Genomic DNA, 14,410 nt, shown 5'->3' with positions numbered 1-14,410 from the left:
GAACATATTCGTCAAGCACTGCCCTAGATAAATAAATAGCAATGTAACAAGGGGGCTGCCAGAGGAGGCTTAAATACAAGGTAATCAGAGGTAAAAAAGTATATTAAAGGGACACTAAACCCAAAAGTTTTCTTTCATGATTCAGATAGAGAATACAATTTTAAACAACATTCCAATTCACGTCTATTATCTAATTTGCTTCATTCTTTAGATATCCTTTGTTGAAGAAATAGCAATGCATATGGGTGAGCCAATCACACAAGGCATCTATGTGCAGCCACCAATCAGCAGCTATTGATCATATCTAGATATGCTTTTCAGCAAAGGATGTAAAGCAAATTAGATAATAGAAGTAAATTAGAAAGTTGTTTAAAATCGCACGTTCTTTCTAAATCATGAAAGAAAAAAATTGGGTTTCATGTCCCTTTAATATAACCATGTTGGCTGTGCATAACTGGAGAATGGGTAATAAATTGATTCTCTTTTTTTTATTTTTTGAAACAATAACAATTTTGGTGTAGATTGTCCCTTTTAAATCTATGCCTTTTTATAGATAAAATGTGCTGGGTATACACTTTTATCGTATGTTTTTTTTTTTTGTGTCCTCTTATAAAATCTGTTCCTGCAGTAGCATGCTCTGGCATGTCAGAGTGGTGACAGTAGTTGACACCCCTTATGTTAGGGTGACTCGTTTCTCGGTCCCTGCTTGAGTCAGTGGCCTGAGAGCAATAGCGTGTCCTGACCTGCTCGAATGTGCATTACATAGAGGAGTAACTAGACACCTCCCAAAATGCCCTTAAAATATCTTCAGATGGGGAGCGTTCCTCTATTTGGGGAAGTATACAACTAAAAATTATTTGTTTACGTAGGGCAGTGTGACTTATTTGTTCTTAATTATTTTTGATGCAGTAATTCTCAAACCTGTATTTCGGGACTCTTAAAATGCCAGGATTACAGGATATCACTCAGAGTGACTTGAGCACAAGTTCTGAATTAGTAGTAGCCGGAAATCATGGCCCTAGTGCAGGGCTGGAGCTGGTTTGAGAAATACTGAATTAAAGGGTCACTCCTTTTGTAACATAAGTTACTAAAGGGCAGTATTAGCGTCATTGTGCTCAAGAAACTTAAACATTGATATGTATAATAGATCTACCCTTGCAATCTTTATTCCTAGAAAAGTTCTCTTTTTTATTTTCTAATGCATTTTCCTATTGACTTTTTTTTTCTATTTAACGTTTACAATAGTATAGGTTTATTTGCATCTCAAACCCTCTTCTCTTGTTATCGTCTCCCATATCGTGGAGTACACTGTGTGGATTACTGTGGACATTGAAGAGTTAAATTCCCTTCCTTTATTAGGATATCAAGCCATGGAAGTTAATCCCTTTACCTTTCTTTCTGCGCAGCCCCCAGGGGTCCCCCCCCTGTGTGATTGTGCTCTGTACACAACAGATAAAAGTTCCATTCACAGTGTGGGCCTGAGGCGTGTGAGGAACACAATGTGAGGCTGATACCAGACCGTCACGCGTCACAGATCCCACATATGTCCTTGCTGCTGGGACCTGAACCGTACGAGAATGTCATGAATAGATTCATTGAAGCTGTGTGTAACCCATTTTGTTCCCTAGAGCAAGTTCCTCATGGGCTACATTTCAATAGATTAATTTATTAGTTTGACAAAAAAAAAGCTTTGATTTAATAATAGGTAACATTACAGGTTTAAACAGTTCTTTTGCTACTCATAAGCCATCGTAACTATCCTTTATTGATGGTCTCTTTACCCCTTATAGAAAATGAATCTATTTGTATTATGTACAAGTTTTTGTTGTTTTCACAATCCCAGTAGCTATTTCCTGAATTACCTGAATTTCTTTAGGTTTAGGCCCTTAGGTTTATTTGTTTTAAAGAAAATAGATGATTTTTTTTTTTAACTTTGGTCTTTTTTTTTTCTACATATCACTTGTGTAAGGAGAGGGGGATGGCGACTTCTGTCTGAACAGATGAGACTGATTTTGTTACATGCCTACCCCCACTGTAAATACAACCTTTCTATCTCCATTTCCCTTATCTTTTTATTCCCTTCCTTCTTTACTCTGTATCCTAATCTCCTTCCTGTCCCGTTTGTCACCTCCATCCCTTCTGATTTTACCCTTTTTTATTTTTTTATCTTTATTTGATGGTTAATGTCCCTTTTAACCACTTTTAGCTAGATTAAAAAGTAAAATATTTGATTATATTGTAGTAAAAATAGTTACTTATTTGCCCTCTCTTCCTATAATTAAACTCTTAAAATGGTTGACCTATTTCCTATAATAATTCTTAGTGCTGACTCCAGATTTCACAAACGTAAAACTGTTATATTGTACACAGCTGTTTGCTTAGTCTCTAGTAAGTCATTATGAAGTCATTAAGAAGTTGTTATTATTAGAAGTTAAAGGGACATTAAAGTCCAAAATAAACTTTCATAATTCAGACAGGGCATGTAATTTTAAACAACTTTCCAATTTACTTTTATCTCCAATTTTGCTTTGGTATTCTTAGTTGAAAGCTAAACCTAGGTATGCTCATATGCTGATTTCTTAAGACATTAAAGACCGCCTCTTATCTAAATGCATTTTGACAGTTTTTCACCACTAGAGGGCGTTAGTTCATGTGTTTCATATAGATAACATTGAGCTCATGCACTTGGAGTTACCTAGGAGTCGGCACTGATTGGCTAAAAGTTCAAAAGAACTGAAATAAGGGGGCAGTGGCACCTAATCCTTTATAGAGACTAAAATGTACTCCTTTTTATTTTTTTAATATTTAAACTACTAATATATATATATATATATATATATATATATATATATATATATATATATATATATATATATATACCTTTTCTTTATAATATTATGTTTTAGCTAATATTTGCTTTCAATATATCATGCTTTATCTACGCTTTTAAGCATCCCTTTCCTTATCTAGTTCCTCATGCATCTTATCTTTCTTCCATCCATAGGGTTTCACCTTAGCGGATCAGTCACTGAACCAGGGGATCCTGAAAGAACATTCCAAGTGTCTATCAGCTTTGACCGTTGCAAAATTACTTCTGTTAGTTGTGGGTGTGAAAACAGAGACATTTTCTATTGCGCACATGTTGTGGCTCTATCTTTACACCGAATTCGGAGGGCCCGTGGAGTGGAACTGCGACTTCCCATTTCTGAGACACTCTCTCAAATGAACCGTGACCAACTGCAGAAGTTTGTGCAATACCTTATTAGTGAACATCACACAGAAGTGCTGCCTACAGCCCAAAGATTAGCCGATGAGATCTTGCAACTGGGATCGGAGATTAACAGAGTTCATGGTAAGATTATTGTTGGTTAGAGGGACAGAATACTGCAAAATTGCTTTTCCCTTAACGCATTTCCATTAATTTGTTATACCAGCTGCAGAGTATAGAATGTAGGAGAAATTGCATTTTCAGGTATATTTGTTTATATGTAATTGCTAGTTTTGTGCTTTGAAACCACAAGGTATTTCAATGGGTTGAGCTTGCAGGTAATATCGGATCTCATTATGTTATCACTTTGTATACACACACACATGCTTCCTTATCTTATATCTGTTTGTAAACCAAAACTCATTACTTAGAGAGAACAATGGAAAATTATCATGTTATTGCTAGACTGTCCTGAACCCCACCAGGAATTGTAAGGACTTAAGACCAGAAACTTTCAGTATAGATGGGGATACCATTGGCTATCAGCAATTTCAAATGCCGAAATAATGGTGTGAACAATTTAATACAGCAGGTAAAATGGATCATTGGGACCAAATTAAAGGGGAGAACATTTTTGGGTAAACTGTCCCTTTTATGTATTGAGGAAGTGTGCGCACTTTTGTGGAAGCAAAATGGATTATAGAAGTACTCAGGAAAATCGCTTAAAATGCCATTCTAATTTTTTATTTGTTTTTTAAATTTAATTTTCCTGACCTTTTAAATTTTAAAGGGATATGAAAGCGTATTACTTTAGTAAAAACAAATATCTTAAAGTAAACCTAAAAAGAAATAGTGTATTTAATCCCCCCCCCCCCGCTTTCTTGCTAAATTAGCAGTTCACAGTGTAGCTACTGGCCTCCGGAAGATACGAGAGCTGACCTGTTGATGACTTAAGTTGCATTCTGCCTCGTTTGAGCGTTGGCAAAACAGACTTCCTGTTTATCTAGTATTCACTGAATAGTAAACCAACTCATGTTGCTCTAGAAGTTTTGGGGCTTCAAGCTATTTATACCTTTCTGTAGGGCTGTGACGCGAAGTAATGGACACTGCACAAATTAAGTTTAAAAAAATAAATAAAAGGTAATCCTTTCAAAGTGACTAATACATATTGAAACTATTTATAGTAAGTTTAAAGAGACAGTATACACCAAGCTTCATTTTAGTGCATGTAATAGACACTACTATAAAAAATAATATGCACATATACTGTAATACAAATCCAGTATAAAACCTTTTAAAAACTTACTTAGAAGAAAAATCTAGTGTACAATGTCCCTTTAACTACTTGTTGCTTTTTTATTACAGCAATGCAACAGACTTTTCATATCTCTCCCCCCCCCCCCACCCCGTTATGCTTAAAGGGATATTTTGATGGGGGGGAAAAATGCTGCTTTTATTTTAGTGTCCTTTTTAAGATCTATCACTGCAGAGGGATTAAAAATGATTATAGACTCGCAACACCTTGTAGCTCCTGAGCAGGACATAGTTGATGATCCAATTAAAAGCAGCATATTCATGTAGCTGACAATCACTAATCTTGTATTTGCTCTATTGTTTACTGACTTATATCCATCCGCTTTTTAACAGGAGCCCCTGACCCCACAGCAGGCGCTGGTCGAGAGGATGAGAATTGTTGGCATTTGGATGAGGAGCAGATTCAGGAGCAAGTCAAACAGCTTTTGTCCAATGGTGGATACTATGGTGCCAGCAAGCAACTGCAGTCCATGTTTAGCAAGGTTGGATGACCTACATACTAGCTATCTTTATTTTTCTTATGTGTGTCAGTCTAATTTCTTTGTTTCAACAAGCTAATTCTTTTACATAATGTATATCCTTTTTCTCCACTCATATGTTTACATTCCTCTAGTAACTTTCTTGCATCATTCCCTAGGTGCGAGAAATGCTTCGAATGCGTGATTCTAATGGTGCTCGCATGCTGATCCTAATGACTGAGCAGTTTCTAGAAGACCCACGTTTGGCTCTGTGGAGGCAACAGGGAGCCGGGATGACAGACAAGTGCCGGCAACTATGGGATGAGCTAGGTATGCGTTTTGTGCAGGTTCTTTACTCCTCGTGTTGCAGATCCTCTTGAACATTTTTTGTCCGTGGTCAATTAGGTACAAATATAAAAAGAGCTCATGCTCTGATCAAGCCATCATTGATATTAACTGTTGTAGGGTCAGGGCTCTGGATTCTATAGGGTCCTCTTCGGGGTCTCTGAAAAATAAAAATATTTTAGCATTAAATTACAGAAAAGAGGCAAAATGTGTTTTGCCCATTTAAACTATTCCTAAACATAGGCAATTTAAAATTTGAGTTTAGTGTCCCTTGCATGTGTGAAAGAGAGAGGACTACAGTATATTTATTACGTGATAATTTGATGCATTGTCATAGATAATAGCTTTGACCTTTTTATACATCTTCAAGGACCACTAAATACAGTAGACTAATACAGAAACTGACAAATACACAATAAAAAAAGACAATGCAATAGCACTTACTAGTAGAACATTCACTATCAAAATTTAATAGTTTCCCCTCTCCCTGTATCATGTGACAGCCAATCACAAAATGCATGTATGTAGATACTGTGTACATTTGCACATAATCCATAGTAGCTGGAGCCTCAAAGTGTGCATATAAAAATAATGTGCACATTTTGGTAATGGAACTCTTTTTTTTTTTTTTCTCATTAAAGTGAAGGTCAATTTTGACGAATTAGTTCCAGGTTTTTAATAATCTTATTAAAAACAAGGGCACTTTAATTCATCAAAATTGACATATCAAGCGTTTTCTTAAAAAACTTACCCTTTAATCCTAAAAGCTGCTGCAACGCTTCCTCCGCCCGTTGCAAGTCCTCTTCGTGGGTCCAAGATATCTAATCCGGCTTCATCCAATCACAGCGTTCCCTCAGGGCATGATCCCCCCCGGGGGGAACGCAGTGATTGGAGGAAGCCGGATTCGTAATTTCTGAGGTAAGCAGAGGCTTCCATCGGCCGGGGGAATCGATGGAGCAGCTTTCAGGATTAAAAGGCAAGTTTTTGAAGAAAACACTTGAAATGTCAATTTTGATTAATTAAAGTGCCCTTGTTGTTAATAGGGTTATTAACCTCTTAAGGACATGTGACGGAATTTTTCCTGTGTCCTTAAAGGGTTAAAAACCGGGCACTAATTCGTCAATATTGACCTTCACTTTAAAGTGAATGTAAAGTTTGCGGAATGAGTGCCCGGTTTTTAAAAATCCTATTAAAAACAGTGGCACTTTCATTCATCATCAAACTTTACATTTCACTGGTTTTGTTAAAATACTTACCTTTTCTTCTTGAAAGCCACTCCAGCACTTCACCAACCCGTCGCAAGCCTCTTCATACGTCAGCAATGACGATTCCGGCATCCTCCAATCACGGCTCCCCCCCCCCCCCCCAGGGGAATCATTGCCTAAAGGAAGGCAGGGATCGTCATTTCAGATGTAGGAAGAGGCTTGCAACAGGCTGGGAAATCCCTCGAGCGGCTTTCACAAAGAAAAAAGTATTTTAACAAAACCAGTGAAATGTAAAGTGTGATGAATGAAAGTGCTGCTGTTTTTAATAAGATTATTAAAAACCGTGCACTGGTTTTATCAAAATTTACATTCACTTTAAAAAAAAAAAAAATTAATCCGGAAACTTTTTTACTTTTGACTTAAGAGGGACTTTAACTTTAACCTTATAGGTGCTCTATGGGTGTGTGTGGTGCTAAGTCCTCATTGTCGGCCAGAGGAGAGGGAATCGTGGTTGGAACTGCTTAGAAAATGGAATGCACTGGATATATGCCCACTGGAGGAGGGCAACTACTCTCTGGAAGGTCCTGGGACACAGACACCAGCACAAGGCCATGGTATCAACCAAGGTATGGCAATAACATACATTCCATTACTGTATTTATAATGTTATACTATAGTCGTTCCCTAACGTGTAGTCCATATTTAACAACCTGCTCTCCTCCCCCCCCACCCCAGCAGCTCGTCAAACTGTTTTTGCTCGTGCCTTAAAGGCAGGGGAGCTGACATGGACAGATGCTCACCTTCAGCGTGTCCTGAATGGAGAGACTGGCGTCCCTGGTGGTGGAGTGAAGAACAGCGCAGACAAGCTGTCCTATGACCCACAGGGTCGTCCACTTTGGCTGGGAGATCACTTTCCTGTTGCCTGTGCTCGTGTGGATGCTCTACGCTCTCATGGATATCCTCTTCAGGCCCTTAGACTTGCAATCTCCATAATTAACACCATGAGACTTCAGCGCCAACATCAAATGGAAGGAGTGAAGCAGCAAAGGAAAGGTGAGGAACATCTTCTTTGGTGTACATACAGAATGTTTCGGGAACGTGGGGGGTAAAGAAGTCTGAACATGTAAGAAAAACTTGAAAATCATTTTTCATACCAAACATTGTCTTTTTCTTTTCCCACAGAACTTCAGTTAAAGGGCAGCACTTCACTTACTAACTTGGAAGGATGGGTGGGACATCCTCTTGATCCAATTGGCTGTCTTTGTAGGACTTTCTTGGAGGCCAGTCTACCCGAGGATGAGGGACCAGCACCATACCCAGGTATCCCCTTATCTTGTTTAAACAGACTTTTTTTTTTTTTATAAAAAAAAATGAAAAATTTGTGTAAATGTCTGATTTGTATATAGGGGATTTAAACTGTAAATACATGCTAGACTATGTAATGATGTATTTAAATCAAATATTCACTTTTAGATGTATTATTATAATTATATTAGTTTTAAATATTAAATAAGTGCTTAGTTTATATAAAGTAATGGACCTGCCATGTTTGTTTCCCATTATCACTCTCTTCTGCTAAGGACAATTAGGGACAGATATAAATCAGACAATAAGATACTGTGCCGACAAGACTGTGTGGAAACCCTGTTAGATAATTACTTTAAAAATCCTATGTTCTACACAGCCTTGCTTGCACAGTTTTTTTTTTATTGCCCTTAATTGTCCTTTACTATAAAAAGAAACAGACTGTGTAAAACAAAACGGCAACCTACTTTATCTTCTGTTTTTAACTTAAGTTGCATTCTCTCTCTTCTGAGCATGGGCAAAATCCTTTTAGAATGGCAGACTGTTTTATATCTCTTTAATAGTCTAAGATTATTGCTGGTGATTCCTCTCTTCATGGGGAGCTCACATAAAATACAATGTTTCATTTTTTTGCCCTAATTTTGGGTGTATGTTAATGCTGTAATAGTTCTTGTGAATCATTGTAAAACTTACTATTGTATAATGTCTTTAAATCAAAATAAAGAATTGTTATAAAGCTGCCAATTTAATACACACTCGTCTTCTCTCTTTCTTAATCAGAGCTTGGTGGAGAACAACGAAAGGTGATGTACCAACACGTACCAATACCAGGAGGTTCTTCCTCAGGGGAATCACTTCTCTGCTTGGCATTGGAGGTTGCCCTTATGGGGTTGGGACAGCAGAGAGCGATGCCAGAAGGTCTATATGCCCAGGATAAGCTTGTACGTAGTGAAGAACAAATAATAGGCTTGCTGGGAACACTGGAAATGGGTGATCGACTGGTGCAAGTACTGAGAAAACAGGCCATGCTGCTACTAGAAGGTGAGAATCAAATATTGTTATACATTGTAATGTTTTATTATGCTCCAATATGTTCCCCCATACTACATGATGGGATTACTAAATCAGCACTGTACACAAGTAGCAGCTTCCTTACAGGGGCACAAGTTTTAGGGAAATGCATTTTGTGGGCTTGCTGAGTGTAGAACAGAGCAGATAGGCCATTAAGGAGGTGGGTAGACTGCTAAAGAGGAAAAGGCGTTGGGTAGTTAATATCAACATATAGACACCTAATAAGCAATACATGCTGTAAAGTAAGGGCAAATAAAGCATTATGATTTGAATTGAAGAATTATGGGTGTGCAGTTATGTTCGTTCATCTTGTATTCAACTAACATCCCTCCTTTTATTTCCAGGTGGCCCATTTAGTGGTTTTGGAGAAGTAATCTACAGGGAAAGTGTTCCTATGCATACCTTTGCTCGCTTCCTGTTCACTGCTTTGCTTCCTCATGATTCTGACCTAGCTTACCGTGTTGCTCTCCGGGCTATGAGGTTTGTACATATGAATTATGGGTTTACAGAATTTACATTAATCCTCTGTTAACCTTTTGCTTTCAGAGCTTACCTGATAATGTGACCCCTATTGTATTGATAACACTCCAAATCTGCTTTCCTTTAGGCTTCCTGTCCTAGAGTCTGTTCTTCCTCCCCATGGGTCAGAAATACTTCCCTTGGATTCCATGCTCACCAGTCGATTCCCAAGATGGTTCATTCTGGGACACCTTGAGACACGTCAGTGTGAACTCGCTTCTGCCATGCTGACCACTGCCAAAGGTACGTCTACTAGAGACATGGGCATTTTTATTTTAGTCAAGTATAGTATGAAAGCAGTAGGGTTTTTCACTGTTTCTTGTAATGGAACAATTTGATATAAAAATCCAAGGCATTCACTAGATCTCTTTCCTCTTTTAGGAGACCCTAAGTGGCTTCATACAGTCCTGGCATCAATTCAGCAGCATATCCACTCTCCTGCACTGCTCTTCAAGCTTGCCCAGGATGCCTGTAAGACTGCAACGCCCCCAAACGCCCCACCTGACACAACCCTGCTTAATATTTCACTGGAGCTAGGACTACAGGTAACTGAGTCATATTGAACCATCCATTAAAGGACTGCTAAAGTCATAATTAAGATGCATTATGGTTCTGTTCATGCATTTTTTAAAATAACTTAACTATTTTTCTTCCATTATATTTATACTGAGGCACCAGGTCCTACTGAGTGTATATGTATTTTGTGATTGGCTGATGGCTGTCAGATGATACAATGAAGGGGTAGAGAATTCTAAATTGGTCAATAAATCTGCTCATGTAAAATTTACTGTCATATTGCATTGTCTTGTTGTGCATTTGTTGAATAGGCACTTCTACTTTATTAAATGGTCCTTTCAATTGAATTTCATACTTTTATATTGGCAGAATATTAATTATTTTGAGGTTGTGTTCCTAAAGCCATACATTTGTCTTGAATAGGTTATGAGGATGACACTGACTACTTTGACGTGGAGACGCAGGGAAATGGTGCGCTGGTTGGTGTCATGTGCCACAGAAATTGGTGAGTAACTTTTTCTACATTTTGCTTAAAGGGACACTGTACCCAATTTTTTTCTTTTGTAATTCAGAAAGAGCATGCAATTTTAAGCAACTTTCTAATTTACTCTTATTATCAAATTTTCTTTGTTCTCTTGCTATCATTATTTGAAAAAGAAGGCATCTAAGCTTTTTTTTTTGGTTTCAGTACTCTGGACAGCACATTTTTATTGGTGGATGAATTTATCCACCAATCAGCAAGGACAACCCAGGTTGTTCACCAAAAATGGGCCGGTATCTAAACTTACATTCTTGCATTTCAAATAAAGATACCAAGAGAATGAAGAAAATTTGATAATAGGAGTAAATTAGAAAGTTGCTTAAAATTTCATGCTCAATCTGAATCACGAAAGAAAATTTTTGGGTACAGTGTCCCTTTAAGCAGATGATAGATCAGTAGCATATGTAATGTAATGAAAAAATGGGGAAGACCATGTATTTTGATTTTATATATATATATATATATTTTTTTTCTTCTCAATTTAGGTGCCCAAGCCTTAATTAGCATTATGCAGAACTGGTATGCTCTCTTCACCCCAATTGAGGCAACTAGCATTGTTGCGGTCACCTGCACATCTCCTGCCACTCTCCTTCGATTTAGCCCGGATCCTCGTCAACGTGAGGAGCTATGTTCATGTGCCCGTGCCCTGGCCTTGCAATGTGCTATGAAAGACCCTCAAAGCTGTGCCCTACCTGCCCTGACACTCTGTGAGAAGGACCACACTTCATTTGAGGCTGCCTATCAAATTGTTCTAGATAGCGCTAGTTCGGGCCCTGGTGCACACTCGCATCTCTTCACTGTGGCCCGTTATATGGAGCATCGTGGTCTGCCTCTCCGAGCCTTTACTCTGGCCACCCTTGCACTGTCAAATTTAAGTATAGGTTTTAGCCAAGATTCCCACCCTGCTGTAAGCGATGTTCTATGGGCTTGCTCCCTTGCACATTCCCTAGGCAAGGTGGAGCTAAGCACTGTGGTGCCTTTGGTAATAAAGAGTGTACAGTGTGCCCCTGTGTTGTCCGACATCCTGCGACGGTGCAGTCTTGCACCCCCAGGCCTAGCACAGACCCTTTCCTCATCTTCAATTGGAGCTGGTCGAGGCAGGGGAACAGGGGGACGGACTGAAAAACCTTCACTCTGCCAGCTGCTAGAGGCTGCAATTGGAGCTTACATAAGTACTACTCATTCGCGACTTACACACATCAGTCCACGGCATTATGGAGAGTTTATAGAGTTTCTTGCAAAGGCCCGTGACACTTTCTTACTTGCACCAGACGGGCATCGACAGTTTACCCAGTTTCTGGATAACCTGAAGCAGACCTACAAGGGCAAGAAAAAACTGATGCTCTTGGTTAGAGAGCGGTTTGGTTAGAGAAAATGGAGATGTAAATATTCTGCAGGGGCACTGATTTGAGGGCAAGTGTTGCAGCTCTATTTCCTCTAATATTGGACATTTAATTCCATCTCTATTGGGGATGGGTTTGCTAGTGAAGGAGACTTTCTGAAGAATCACAGTGGCATTCCCTGTGAAACTATCCTGTGTATATAATATTTTTTAACTATTTATTTATAAATAGGGATGGTGCTCCCTTTTCTCCCAAGTCCATTTACCCGTCACCAGGTATATCCTGTGTTCTCTGTCTAACAGATTATTGGACTATTTAGCGGACCTGCAAGTGGCAGGGAGGGATGAATGGAGGTTTGGGAGAGTTCCACAAAAAGTGGACATTATTTATTTCTGAAGGATTATCTGTACTAACTTATTAATATATTTTTTTGTATAATTTCTAATGTAAACCTGTTTTATTGTAACTTGACAACCCAGATATTTGGTGTCAATGAAGTGTACCCTACTCCGGTTATAAATATAGACTGACAAGGCACTCCTCATTCCACTTCTGTTTGAGTAAACCTACACAGACATAAGCAGTGTTACTTTCCCCTAATGCTGGAGGTGGCAGTCTTTCAAAGTGATCAAGAATATAGATAAGTATATTTATTTAAAAAAAGTAACACCCTAGAGTAGTTATTCTTAAATAATTTGGCAAATACCAGAAGTTAGGGCTTGTAAAATGTTACTAAGTTGTTGGAGTACTCTATATATGTCTATATATAAATTCCTTCTATAACTTCCAAGAAAATGTATGGCTGGTTCCTAATTTTCATATACATTCTTTAAACCCTGTGGACTTGTATACATGCTAAAGGGACATTAAAATATATATTTTCCTTTCCATCTAAAATGTTATGTTCATTTGTTTTATTGGTTGCTTTTATATTTGTGGAAGTTTATCCCCCTTTATAGAGGTTTGGGAGTTATCCTCAACAACCATTTGGCATCTGATCCATGTGGGTCAGTTTAGTAGAAAACGCTTTAACAAATAGATTTACATGGAAGGGTTAACATGTTTTTAATTGCTTTCATATGCATACATTTCATATGATTTGAATTAAATGTCCATTAACTGTCTGTTTATATATATATATATATATATATATATATATATATATACATACATATGCCTATGCATACCTTCATAGTTGGACTAGAACCATGTGTGTTAAACAAGGGTGGCTGTGAATAATTTTGTCTTTTTAATAACTCAGGAAGATGTCATTGCCTTCCTTATATTTCACATAATTCCTTTGCACTGCCACCTCCATATCTGCCTTCCTGCTCCATATCACCAGTATTCTCTCTTCCACACTACCTACCTCTGCTTTTCTACCATCCGTTCCTATGGCTCCATTCCTATTCTTCCAGTTGGAACCTCTTACTACTGCTCCATGTTTCCATCTACCAGGATTTACTCTTTCACATACCATTGTGTTTTTTTTATATATATACTTTCCTCCCTGTGCCGCTATCCCAGAAATATGAAGGCTTTAATTATTTTATCATATAAAAATGAATGCTCCCCAGTTTTATTTTTATCAGTGAAAATGTTATCAGATTATTTTATCTGTTATATTTATTGAACTGTTTTTGTTCCTCTTTGTTTCTAAAGATAAAAAATACATTTTTTAAAACCACGATGTGTTTTGTTTTTATTTTGACTTGGCATGAAGCTAGAGTAACAACTGATCATTAATATTTTATATTACAACAACTTGATTTTAACTATATTTAGTTAAAAAAAAACTTTGCCATATAATTTTGAATGAATTTTGATGCATACCTCATCATCAATATGGCAAATATCTCACAGACCATTACATTTCTTGGAATTATATTTGACTTGTCTGTGTTATTAAATGACCTAAATATGAATAGTTTAGAGGAGAGACGAGAAAGAGAGGTGACATGATAGAAACCTTCAAATATAAAAGTGGAAGTTGAAAGAATTTTTCACAAAATAAATGCCAAAATAAGGGGTCACAATCTCAAGTTAGAGGGTTGCAAATTCAGGAGAAGTGTGAGGAAGCTTTTTTTTTTTTTTTACAGAAAGAGTGGTGGATTCATGGAATACACTTCCAGTTGAGGTGGTAAACACAAAGACTAAAGGAATAAAAAAATGCATGGGACATGAATATGGCTATCCTAAGCAAAAAGTTACATGATATGGGTAGACTTGATGGGCATTTTTGGTTCTTATCTACCGTTAGAAACACAGATTTTATGTGTTGAAAAATTTCAGAGTCCAATAAAGAAACAGTACAGAGATCCAGCAATTGTGTAGTGTCCATAGTTTTTTTTTTTTTAATGTCTTAGAGTGGAAAAAAAGCAATTTCTCATTACACTACTCCAGGCCAGTTTTGGCTGCACAATAGGATTGTGAAGACCAACTATTTTGTCTTTTATGTGTGGTGCCTACTCCTCTACTGGTTAACACAGTTATAATGCTCGTAGGTCTTAATCTCGATCCATCACAAGGGACTATAATAACTAAGCCACTAGCCTGTATGATTGGTGTGACTGCCTGTTGTCCCC

General features: G+C 37.7%; 1 protein-coding gene across 2 annotated transcripts in view; it reads left to right on the top strand.

The window, feature by feature from the left end:
• ZSWIM4 (zinc finger SWIM-type containing 4) overlaps positions 1-13,512 on the top strand; it is a 17,886-nt gene extending 4,374 nt beyond the window's left edge. The window contains exons 3-14 of one of the 2 annotated variants that reach the window (XM_053718165.1): positions 3,005-3,352; positions 4,856-5,004; positions 5,160-5,310; positions 6,980-7,156; positions 7,269-7,583; positions 7,713-7,850; positions 8,616-8,876; positions 9,251-9,386; positions 9,514-9,668; positions 9,807-9,970; positions 10,365-10,446; positions 10,968-13,512. In XM_053718165.1, coding sequence (XP_053574140.1) covers positions 3,005-3,352; positions 4,856-5,004; positions 5,160-5,310; positions 6,980-7,156; positions 7,269-7,583; positions 7,713-7,850; positions 8,616-8,876; positions 9,251-9,386; positions 9,514-9,668; positions 9,807-9,970; positions 10,365-10,446; positions 10,968-11,851 — 2,960 coding nt within the window. In that variant the 3' untranslated portion in view covers positions 11,852-13,512. Of the gene's footprint in view, positions 1-3,004; positions 3,353-4,855; positions 5,005-5,159; positions 5,311-6,979; positions 7,157-7,265; positions 7,584-7,712; positions 7,851-8,615; positions 8,877-9,250; positions 9,387-9,513; positions 9,669-9,806; positions 9,971-10,364; positions 10,447-10,967 lie in introns of both variants that reach the window. The other variant, XM_053718164.1, reaches the window with a different exon arrangement.
• Positions 13,513-14,410: the final 898 nt, after the last annotated feature.

Source organism: Bombina bombina, chromosome 6, assembly GCF_027579735.1.
Source record: "Bombina bombina isolate aBomBom1 chromosome 6, aBomBom1.pri, whole genome shotgun sequence".
Classification (NCBI taxonomy): domain Eukaryota; kingdom Metazoa; phylum Chordata; class Amphibia; order Anura; family Bombinatoridae; genus Bombina; species Bombina bombina.
Note: the sequence above shows the minus strand (reverse complement) of the source record. Positions and strands in the feature narration are given on the sequence as shown.